This window comes from Plecotus auritus (genome assembly GCF_963455305.1).
Source record: "Plecotus auritus genome assembly, chromosome: 1".
Classification (NCBI taxonomy): Eukaryota; Metazoa; Chordata; class Mammalia; order Chiroptera; family Vespertilionidae; genus Plecotus; species Plecotus auritus.
Genome location: NC_137770.1, coordinates 201404939 through 201417693, shown reverse-complemented (window position 1 = coordinate 201417693; position 12755 = coordinate 201404939). Strand labels below are relative to the sequence as shown.

General features: G+C 36.1%; 1 protein-coding gene across 2 annotated transcripts in view; it reads right to left on the bottom strand.

Moving 5' to 3' along the window:
• The window catches only part of ADAMTS3 (ADAM metallopeptidase with thrombospondin type 1 motif 3), a 239458-nt gene that overhangs the window by 125812 nt on the left and 100891 nt on the right, over window positions 1-12755 (bottom strand). For both annotated transcript variants that reach the window (XM_080649386.1, XM_080649387.1), the window contains exon 4: window positions 5380-5536. In XM_080649386.1, the coding sequence (XP_080505512.1) occupies window positions 5380-5536 (157 nt within the window). The remainder of the gene's footprint in view (window positions 1-5379; window positions 5537-12755) is intronic.

The window sequence follows — 12755 nt, the reverse complement described above, 5'->3', positions numbered from 1 at the left end:
ATGAAAAGCTGATGATGTCATACAAGTAATAGCCCCCACACCCTAAAATAAAACAGACTGCCTAAAGCTAACTTTCTTACTAATGATAATGTTCACATTCTTAAGAGATGGTCAGGGGTATATTTTGTTCTGTTTTGTTTTTTTATCTGAGTTTAAACTGATGACTAATAAAATGCTGGAGGTGAACTTTATGATCCTTTAATGGTTTACTAGACATGTTGTTAACAAGTAAAAATTCAAAGACCATAAAATCCTATGTAATAAAAGGCTAATATGCAAATCGACCAAACAGGGGAATGACTGGTCGCTAAAGTGCACACTGACCACCAGGGGGCAGATGCTCAATGCAGGAGCTGCCCCCTGGTGGTCAGTGCACTCCCACAGGGGGAGCACCGCTCAGCCAGAAGCCGGGCTCATGGCTGGTGAGCACAGCGGTGGTGGCAGTCAGACATCCCCCGAGGGTTCCCAGACTGTGAGAGGATGCAGACCAGGTTGAGGAACCGCCCCCAATGAGTGCACAAATTTCATGCACTGGGCCTCTAGTATAAAATAATTTTGTCCAAACCAAAGATGCCAAAAATGGGTGTGATTTCCATACTCCCAAAGCAAGGATCAAAAAATAAAGTAAATTCAACTCTCCCTCCATAACAAAGTAAACAAGTTTCTTTATTATAAGTATGCCAAGTGCATGTTTGTTGTTAAATGGAAAGGGTGGTATTTTTTGTCAGAAATTGACAGTGCTGTGTGTTATGAATACCTGCAAGTCTGCAAGGGAAGATAATTTTTTTTTTGTAATCCTTAACGGAGGACATTTTTCCATTGATTTTTAGAGAGAGTGGAAGAGAGGGAAAGACAGAGAGAAACATTGATATAAGAGAAACACAGCGATTGGTTGCCTCCTGCATGAGCCCTGACTAGGGCCTGAGCCTGGAAGGAGCCTGCAAATGAGGTTCATGCCGTTGGCCAGAATTGAACCAGAGACCCTTCAATCTGCAGGGCCTATGCTCTATCCAAACCAGCTAGGGCCAGAAGAGAATGTTTATTCTACCAAATCTAAAAGTGCTTTAGGACTTATTTTTTAAAGAGTAATTCTAAAAGCAGGGCACTGAATCTGTGATTTTCTGAGTTCAATGTATGTTTAAACAGTTCTTCATATTTTTTCACATTTCAAAAATAATACAAATTCCCTTGAGAGTAAAGGAAAGAGAATCTGTGAAATATATGGGAATGGTTGCAGGTTGTTTTTGTTGTTGAGTTGTACCATACAATATACTATCTCCATAGGTGCAAAGTTGTGACTTCTACTGGAAACCCAGATAAATCTTTTTTAGAGGAAGGAATAGAAATAGATGTTAGTATTCAGTCAAATGAAATAGTTTAGGGTTCTTGAATGTAGAAGAAGCATAATTTTTGTTTTCTTTTTAGTTCTTGTTTTTTTTGAGGACATAATTTCCTCCTCTCCTATAGTGATAGGTAGCAAACATCTTTCATGGACTTCCATGTCTGTGCATTGTACACCTTCTGTTCTCAATGATACAGAATTGAAAATGAGAGAGTAGAAGGCAAGCAGAGACATTCTAAGCATCCACAAGTCAATAGCTTTCACCTAACTCTGAAGCTAACCTTTACCCACCTCTATCAGAACATGTATATAAGGCCATTCATGCACTGAACTGGGACATAATTATGAAAATATACTATGCATTTTTTACTTCACCCATTGCTCTAATTTATCTTCACACAATGTGTCCAAATGCATTTCCACTTGTCATTGCCCATCAAGCTTATTTCTATTTCTCATTTTAAATATGTGAAATCCAGAAAGATAATTCTCTAGTCTTCCTGATTAGAAGTCCTTGATCACTCTCTTTCTCTCTAAACCTAACATATATTCCAACAATTAACCACATCAATTTTACTTCAATCACAATCCAATCTGACTTCTCTCTATCTCATTACTACTCACCTAGTTTAGATCAAAATGGGGTTTAATTTAGAATGCTTGCATCAATCTACAGACCTCAAATCAAAGGCAGTTCTGAGTTGCCAAGCTGACAAAGCAAGACATGTAGTCAGGCAATTACTGTGACAACTAGCAAAATGCAGAACATTTAATTACATGGGCCCTAGTGATGAAACTGTAGGGTCCGAAGTGCCTTGCTTAGTTCAAAACCCCTCCTGATGACTTGGTGTCAGAGAAATTTATGAAGACCAGGGCCCTCAAATGTTTTTCTTTCTAAGTAAATCTTATGTATTTTTCCTCTTCATATAACTTTTTAAGGAAAAACCTCATGTTTCCTAAAATAACACCCTGAATTGATCCAGAAAAAGCACTATTTTATATTATACTATAGTTTTCATTTATAAATCAATATGCCTTTCTCTTCCTAGAATCTGTTCCGTTTTACATTTTAAAATGATGAAATGGGGTATGAAAATGTATTCTTAATTTTTAGCTGTAAAGTATTTAGTCCACGAAAAAGCTTGGCTCTCAGTCCTATGACCAATAAGTTAAAAGAAGAATTTAAAAATTATAGTATGGTACACTTACAGTTCTGAATCTGAATCTCTTTTTGCCTTGGGAAGAGATTTACACTTCTAAAATATATGGTTACAATTTAAGATTCTCCTAAGGAGACAAATGATATCACCAGTAACTCAGTTCAATCAGAACTTCATAAATAAGAAAATAAAAATTAAGCTCATGCTAGGTTTTATCATGGAACATTCTAAGAAAACGAATGGTTCTATTTTGGTTCAAGTTTCAAGGAAATTGAGAGTTAATAAAGGAACCTCTTTTTCTTTCACCCATGACCACTGAGAACCTTTCCAAAATATCATTACTCTCCCTTGTGGAATACTTCTACTGTAAGGCACTCGTCTCCATTCATGAGTGAAAAACTCAAACAGTCTCAGTGTCTATGTTATAAAATCTGGGTATGTTGATTTTGATACTATAAAATTTTAAATAATTTAAAAAATTAATATCTCAAATTAACTTAATCCCATTCAATTCTTTTATATTAATATGCCATGACTACTAAATTTCTCTAACCTAGCATCAAAAAAAGTATTAAACATATCATTTCTTACAATTTTCTTATTTTAAGAAAAAATAATCTTATATTTTTCCCTGTAGTTAGCATACTAATAAAAAGTACCAGGGCTGATATTTATAGAAATACCAGGAATTGAAATGAGGATACAGCTTGGTGAAACTATAGGTATGATAGATGGAGCAAACAGGATGACAGTCATAGTGACTAATCGGGTCTCCAGTCCTCCAATGTGATTCCACAACATGTGGGCTATGCTTTTTTATTTTATTAATATATTTTTATTGATTTCAGAGAGGAAGGGAGAGGGAGAGAGAGACAGAAACATCAATGATGAGAGAGAATCATTGATCAGCTGCCTCCTGCACACCCCCTACTGGGGATCAAGCCTGCAACCCGGGCATGTGCCCTTGACAAGAATCGAACCCAGGACCCTCCAGTCTGCAGGCAGACCCCAAACCAGTTAGGGCTGGGCTATGCTTTTTTGAAAATATATTAAACAGTTTTCTATTATCTAAAAGAAATATTAGATATGATTAATATATAACAACCAAAACTACAGATAGTATCCCACTATCTATCCTTTGACATAACCAGTCTTCTGATTTAGAATGGCATTTTTAAAACATGAAAATATAAATGAGAATTATCAGTAATGTATTCACATGAAAACAATTAACTATTCAATTTTATCAAAATTCCTAACATGTAAATCTTTTGCACAAAATAATGAATACTAATAAATTAATAACAAAAACAATATCCAGCCTTGATTAAGCACCTGTTATTACTGAGGGCTACATCCAATAATTTGCATATATCATTTCTAATAGTTACTACAATTATGCAATGCTCTATTTACAAATGAAGAACTCAAAAAGGTATTAATCTAATGTAAACAGAACAACTTGATATTGTAGACCTACTACTTTCACTGTCTGTCTAATTATGGTGTCTTCTCTTTCTGTTATATGGCAGTGACCCTCTAGCACAGGCGCACATGTCACAGTACTACATCTATTAATGCAAATCTTTTGTTTCAAATCAGAAATTTTTCAAAAATATTTCAGGTCATATTCATTTTACACTTATTTTAAATTTTATGAATCAATGAGACTAGCATATTAAAGGAAGCTGGTGACATCTGAAAATCAGGTAACCAGGTAACAACTCAATAAAGAAGATAGATAATTGCTCAATTAAGATTATTTATATCCTTGAAATCTCATTAGGGGAAATTTCCATTACCTTTAATTCAGAAAGTTGGCCTGGCAAAAATAAATATAGACTTTTTGAGATTTGGTTTAAAACACAGATTCCCAATTTTCCTTTCTTCCCCATACAGGAAAATTTTATACCCAATTTTATACCCAAGAATATCTCTTTAATGCCAAGTTACTTTCAGATTTCATTAAAACAAACAAAAATAGAATTATCTTCTTGTGCCATAATTTACTTTGATTTTAGTGCTCCAGACTATTTTGAAGTAAAATTCAACAAAAGCATTCAACTCAGTGTCTCCTCCACATGTAACAAGTTTTAGAAAACAGACCTTCAAGTCAAATAGCATACTTATTTTCAAATATACCAATCACACTACTCTTAAAACAAAATATAACTCTTTGACATGTCAATAAAACTATTATAAATGATTTAAGTGATATTAATAAAGCATAATTTAGATACTTCTAGAAAACACAAATATTTTCAAATTTTAATATAAGCTAGAAAAATTACAGTTTTAATGTGAAACTTTTAAAAGAAATAATAAATAAACATATTGGGGATACAAAAATGCACTGGAATAAAACAATGCCTATAACATACATTCCTATATGCATTTTTATTTTTATTGATTTTTAGAGAGAGGAAGGGAGAAGATGAGAGAAAAAAACATCAATGTCAGAGGGAAACATCCACCAGCTGCCTCCTACATGCCCCCTACCAGGGATGGAGCCCACAACCTGGGCATGTGCCCTGACCAGGAATCGAGCCGGCAACCTTTAGGTGCACGGGATGATGCGCAACCAACTGCGCCACAATGGCCAGAACACTATATTCGTTTCAGAAAAAGAAAGCCATATTTCGTGTTTTATAAATACAAGGGTAGGCAAAAGGAGGTTTAGAGTTGTGAGCAGGCAAAACACAAGGGTTTATTCTTGTATTACTTATTGTTTTATTTTCATACAAACAACCATAAACCTACTTTTGCCTGTCTCCACATATACAAGAGCACATAACAATCACATTCTCTTAATGATTAGAGAATTGTTTTCATCATTTAACATTACAATTAATATTAAGCCTTGTCAGAGACACCTACCTCTGTAGTAGAAGTCTTTGGACATGTCTATGGGAGCCCGTTCTACTGCTGATCGCTTGTAGACAACATGAATCCTTCCCTTTTCTTCCTCCATCTGCTTACCTCTTTCCAAGGGTTCAATGAAATACTCATCATCATGACTTTTTATCATTCCAGCCTAGAGAAAGTATAAAATGTATTAATTTCTTAAATAAATTACCTCATGAGTACCTTTTCTAAATTGTAAGAATTTAATTTGTGAAAACTAATACTTCTTATTTCCACTTTTGGCTATAAATTTAAAATTGTTTAAGGTATTATGAGATATCAGTAATTCATATGAGGTATAAATTCATGTATGCCAGGACTAAAAAATTCATTTAAGATAGAATAAGAACTTTAAATACGGTAAGAATAAGAAAATCATACAATGTAGACATTTCATCAAACTGCAAAAGAAGTGCATTTATATATTCTGCTTGGTATTTTATCTCTAAAAGAAATCTTATGGAGCAAGTAAAGCCCTGAAACATTTCTAGTTTCCTGTAACAACTCAGTATGGACCTTCTGTACATGCCTGTTGCCCTTTTTTTAAACTCATTTACAACTCACTTCCATACTTCTATGCTATGAGAGGAATAAATCCCATAGTGCACTCAGTACATAAACTTATTTCTGCCTTTAATTAGACTTTTTACACTTCATTGAAAACTCCAAGTTTCTATTTTTATTAACTTGAAAAACTAACTCACATTTGTTCTATCTTAGTCTAACATCATGATTTTATATATTGCTTTCCTTCTCAAGTTTCATCCTTTCACACTGAAAAGATTATTCTTACATTTAATTCTTTCCACCTCTTTTTTTAGTGTCTCTTTCTGTTTCATCTTCTTTAGAAAATGAACGCTTATTTAGAAAACCCCAGGACTATATTCAGTATTATAGCAGAAGAGAAATGATGGTTTGGTTTGAAATTTGTTCTTAAGTATCAAGTCTACATTACAGTCAAATAGTTATATTTATCTACTTTAAAGGTCACATATTAATATGTATATTAATTTAAATTTCAGTATATTTATTTGAAAACAATGTTGAAAAAATAACATGTTAATGTGGAAATAGTAATTATTTCAAAAAAATATATCAGATCGAAAAGTTAGTCATATTTTTCTTCTCAGGCCCTTAATTTATTCTATATTTTCACAGGTCACTGGCCTTTATGGAACTTGATGGGGGAGGAGAATTTCTCATCCTTTCTAATTCATGTTGGTCAAATGTCTCTACAACTCTGGTATCAAGCAACAAAGAAATGAAAGGTAGGTACACCTTACCAAATAGCATTTGTTCTCAGTAAATACAGCTCTGACTGTAGCTTTTCTACTGTAATCAAATCTGTACCCTGGTTCCTTTCCATTTGGACTTCTACCACCAACTACATACATGCTAAGCCTCACAGGGAAGTCTCAACAACTATAGTGTCTCCAGATGCTAATTCTACACCCACCTAGATGCTGTGCACACATAAACAGCCCTTGAACCTATGGGGCAATATCTTACAAAAAACATCACCAGAGTCCTTTCACCACACTTAGTCTTTACGATCTTAAAGAAATTCTGGCTGTAACTAAAAAGAAAATTGACCTGAGGACTATTATGCTAAGTGAAATAAGCCAGCTAGAGAAAGACAAATATCACATGATCTCACTTATATGTGGAATCTAATGAACAAAACAAAATAGGCTCAGAGATATGTATGCATGGATCTTCTATTTCCACTGCCACTTCCTTTCTTTTTTTTTTTTCATTTTATTTTTATTTTATGTTATTGTTTAAAGTATTACAAATAGTAGTACATATGTCTCCTTTTCTTTTTCCCCATTGACCTTCCCCTGGCCTCTCCTACCCCCCAGTACATGTCCCCACCCCCCGCCCCCCCCCCCCCAGTGTCTTGTGTCCATTGGTTATGCTTATATGCATGCATACAAGTCCTTTGGTTGATCTCTTATCTCCCCCCGTCAACCTTCCCAGTGTTCCCACTGTAGTTTGACAGTCTGTTTGATGTTTCTCTGCCTCTGTATTGATTTTCATCAGTTTATAATGTTCTTTATTATCCATAAATAAGTGAGATCATGTGGTATTTTTCTTTCATTGACTAGCTTATTTCACTTAGCATAATGCTCTCCAGTTCCATCCATGCTGCTGCAAATTGTAAGAATTCCTTCTTTTTTATAGCACCATAGTATTTCATTGTGTAGATGTACCACAGTTTTCTAATCCACTCATCTGCTGATGGGTATTTAGGCTGTTTCCAAATCTTAGCTATTGTAAATTGTGCTGCTATGAACACAGGGGTGCATATATCCTTTCTGATTGGTGTTTCTGTTTTCTTGGGATATATTCCTAGAAGTGGTATTACTGGGTCAAATGGCATAAATCAACAAATGTGATACACCACATAAACTAACTGAGAGGATAAAAACCACATAATCATATCCATTGATGCAGAAAAAGCATTTGACAAAATCCAACACCGTTTCTTGATAAAAACTCTCAGCAAAATGGGAATAGAAGGATCATACCTCAACATAATAAAAGCCATATATGACAAACCCACAGCCAACATCATATTCAATGGGCAAAAACTAAAACCATTTCCCCTAAGAACAGGAACAAGACAGGGATGCCCACTCTCACCACTCTTGTTCGACATAGTATTGGAAGTACTAGCCATTGAGATCAGACAAGAAGAAATAAAAGGCATTCAAATTGGAAAAGAAAAAGTAAAACTGTCCTTATTCGCAGATGACATGATATTGTACATAGAAAACCCCAAAAACTCCATCAAAAACTACTGGACTGCCACTTTCTTAGTTACAGACCTCATCATTGCTCATTTGGATTACAGAAACTACCTCCTATCTTGAGACTCCCGTAGATCATAATGATTCTCCAAGATCAGTGGTCGGCAAACTGCGGCTTGCAAGCCACATGCGGCTTGCAAACCGCGGTTTGCCGACCACTGACCTAGACTCTCGATTCCAATAATTACAGGCTGTTGTTGTTCCTTGTGATTAAGCCCCTATCGGATAGCCCCTATGGGACCCAGATAAATGCCTAACTCTGGATGGAAACAGTGGTCACTGAAGCATTCAGCAACTCTGAGCAAAAAGCAATGGCTACTGGGGACACTTGAAAGTGATGGGGAGGGTAGTGAGGATTAGCCTACATGCCTTTGACATTTCTCCATACCTTCTATTGCAAATATCCAAATCCCAAGCTCCATGGTGTTACTTTCCCCTCTAGACCATAGGTAGAACGAAATTTAACACAGCTAAACCTCTCCCTTAGAAGGCAATTAAAATTTAAGCCAGATTGAGGTAATATCATGGGCAAGGCAAGAGCTGGGTCATGTGACCTCCAATAATTCTATACAGAAAATCTGAGAGCCTATCCTTGTATTTATAATTATATTAATTTTTTAAAACTTAATTTTAAAAAGAACTGTACTACACACCATGATAAATAAAAAATTCTCAAAGACATGGTTTATTTGCTCTCCAACTAAGGGCATTCTAGTCAAATAAATAAAATATATGCCTAAAGGTATTCAATGAGATATTCTATGGAAAGTCCAGAAAGTGAGTGATATGGCAGTTGAGAATCAAATTAAGTGAATGTTTTTTACACTCAAATCTTACTATCAATAGGAGCTGTTGATTTTACATCCAAAATTACCTAAAATCTGTTTTAACTGAAATCTCCCTAGTCTCCATCACAATGGGACTTCACTTTGGCCGTTGCTATTGTTCACACTGTTTCACATTTTCACAAAGCACAGCAGCCAAAACTATTCTTTCAAAACATCATATTAGTTTTAGATAAACTAGAATGTGGTAACAAATGGACTAAGCATGAATGAACAGCTCAAAAATCAGGCACTTCTTTCTCGCTCACATGAAAGTTCAGGACAGTTGTATGAGCAGACAGGAGGTTTGGTTCCACACAGACATGCAGGTGTCCAGGCTGATGGTGCTCTGCCATTTCTATACGGCTCCCAGGGTTGCCCAGTCAGAAGGGGAAACAGCAGAAGGAAGCCCACATGGGAGGGTGTCATGAGCTAGCCTTAGTCCAGTATTCACCACTACTACTTACTTCCATGGGTTGAATGCACAGCTAACAGCCAAGAGGGGCAGGAAATGGAATCTGGCTGTGTGCCCAGGGAGAAAAGACAACTGGATTTTGATGAACAGATGGCAGTCTCAACCTCAAATAAAATCATGTCACTCTTTTGTCTAAAATGCTTCAATTGCTTCTCATTGCACATATCTCTTAAAACCACACTCCCTACCATAGCTTTCAAGGCCTGCATCAACTAGTCCTGCCAAAAACAACCTCAAGCACTCAACTGCTAAGGCTCCAGAATTAAGCCAAATAGCCTCTAAGTATGAAAGGAGCTATCACAAAAGCCACACTCCTTTCTCACCTCACTATTGCCCCAGAATTAGGGGCCTTTGTTCAGTTTAGGTTTTCCTTAGATGTTGTCAAGCTCTTTATAGCTTCAGGATTTGGAAAGTCTGTTGATTCTGTCTAGAACTCCCTTCTCTCACCATGCCACATTTCCCTTAGCTATTTTTTTCCCTCTCCAGGTCTCAGCTTACTTCCCTAAAAGTGATTTTCTTACTCTCTTCCCACATAGACTAGGTGACCCCAAATAAATTAGGGCTCATCTTAGCCAATAGTTCTGACTCAGGAACAGTGTGTTCTTTCTTCTCAACACAAATTCCAGGTTGTTTTACCTGAATGCCAAATTTATTGTTCTGTCTCCCAAGGCACTGTCAGTTCTGGAGGCAGACTTGTCTATCTTAATTCATCTTTGTCTCCTTAACCACCAGCACAATGGCTGGCACAAAGTATATTTTCAATACTTTTTTTATGAAAAATTACATGAATGAATCATATAGTGAGGGGATAAAGAATTTTTAGGGACTTGTGGTGGTCTTGAAAAGGTGGGAGGATTGTCATGCCGGTGGTGTGACAGAAGGCATTAGAAGTGAGACAGCTCAGGCTTGAGCAAAGGATATGAAGTGCAAAAGCCCAAGACATGCTTGAGGACTATGAGTATCCTATTCACTCAGAGAACTGCAGGGCAGTTCTGGGAAACAAGGGTATGGAGAACTTATATTACCTCAACCTACTATGTAGGAAAGTGATAAAATCTGAACTCCTGACTGTGGCCTACAAAGCCCTACATGGCCTGGCCTTATCGATCTTTCAGGCTTTCAATGTTTTATACCTTGCTCTTTCTGCACCAACTACATGGGCCCTAATCCCACAGTACTACCCCCCCTCCACAATGAATTAGCTTCCCCTTCACTCTTATGCCCATGTTTCAGGCTCGATCTCCAGTAGGGGGCGTGCAGGAGGCAGCCAATCAATGATTCTCTCTCATCAGTGATGTTTCTACCTCTATCTCCCTCTCCCTTCCTCTCTGAAATTAATAAATAAACGTGTGTGTGTGTGTAATTTAAGAAAAGACATATAAATAATTTAAGAAAACATTTCATTAATTTCCCTTTATGATACATTGACCATTATCTCATTCCAGGAACCAAATGGAAAATTTACTATATTCCTCAAATTATTTTCCAAAATTTAACACAAATTTGTAGAATATTTATGTTTAATAGAGCATTAAGCATATATTAAACTTATCTTTTAGTTAAGTCTTCACACAGGCCCTCAGACAGCATTTCAGAGGGGATTTTAGAAAACAATGATCTATGCCAGAAATCCAGCTGCATAATTCCCCTCTCGTCTGGTCAACTCTTCCAGCTCCATCACTCAACCCAAACACTGCCAAGAATCCAGAATGAAGCCAAACAGCCTCTGAGCATGGAAACAGCGATCACAAAGGCCACACTCCCTACTCTCTAAGAGGGGTCTTCAAGCCATATTTGACACCCAATGCTATAAACCAGGTTAGAGGGTTTCCGAATCTTCGTCAGAGGTAAGTGGAAGAGGAAAGTGAGCAGTATGGGGAACAGGGAGTTTCAGATGAGATCATGTCTATGAGTGCCCTTATAAACGGTAAAGCCCTGCAACAAATAAAAAATTCCAGCCTTTATAGGATGGTAATAATAAACATCAGTCACTAAGAAAAGACTAAGCTGTGTTTGACTTGGTTTAAAATGAAAATCTGTAGAAAGTCATTTTAAAAGGAGTTCCAACAAGAATTACTAAGATTTTCTTGAAAATTCTGTGCCAGATATTCTAAAAAATGTATGCTTTGGAGACATTCCATTTATAATTGTGACACCCAAAATTATTTTACTGCAGTGATTCTCAAATCTATTAAGGCATGAGAGCAGAGCGAGGTAGCTTATTTTTTTTTAATGCCAGGAAAAATGTGCCAAATAACGTAATAAATAACAAACTGATGTTAACTACATATTCATTATGTTATGCTAAATTGGTTGCAATTTCAACATAACATAGAAAAGCAGTAATAAGTTTTAAATGTCGTTTCAGTTTTAAACTACTTTAATTAAACTTAGTAAATGTCTGGGAGGACACTGACAAAATCTTACATTAATGCATGTGAGAATAAATGTATATGTAATATTGAAAACTCTCATTATACTTTAGTGGTACAACAACTATATCTTAGCTCACTAAAGTTCCATGAAAACACGTTTTGAGAATCACCATTTCACTGTGTTGCTTTCTCCAACATTTATTGTACCAAGGTGCCAATTGAACACATTGCCTGGTTCCATTTTACCTTTAGAATAGACAGATATTATTACATGAAGATGATTTCCAAATCTTTCCTGAACTTCAGGGGTATTGCAATGATATCTCTACAGCACAGTGGTTAGGGAATGCAAAAACAGTTCAGAAGGCTGGAAAATAGAGGAATACAGATTCCAATCTGTATTTGTTAACAAAAGACTCTATTTATATTAAAGAAGCATAATTCTATGAAAGACATTTTGGATAAAATTCATGAAGATTAAAAAGTAGCTAAGCCAGTCAGTGTGTGTCAGTTGGTTGAGCATTGTCCCATGCACCTAAGAGGTCACAGATCTGATTCCCTGTTAGGGCACATGCCTGGGTTGCAGGCTCCATCTCTGGTAGTGGGTGTGCAGGAGGCAGCCAATGGATGTTTCTCTCTCATTGATGTTTCTATCTCTCTCCCTCTCCCTTTTTCTCTCTCTAAAATCAATATACCCCAAGCCTTGCAATAGATTTCCATAAAAGCCTTCAATTATTTCAAAGGCAGGAAAAATTTTTACTCCTTTTGGACAGTCAGTATTTTATCAATATTTCTATAGTACTTTTCACTGTCAACATGTTATCATAACTTTTATGTGAATTGTGCTAATGCTTGGAAATTA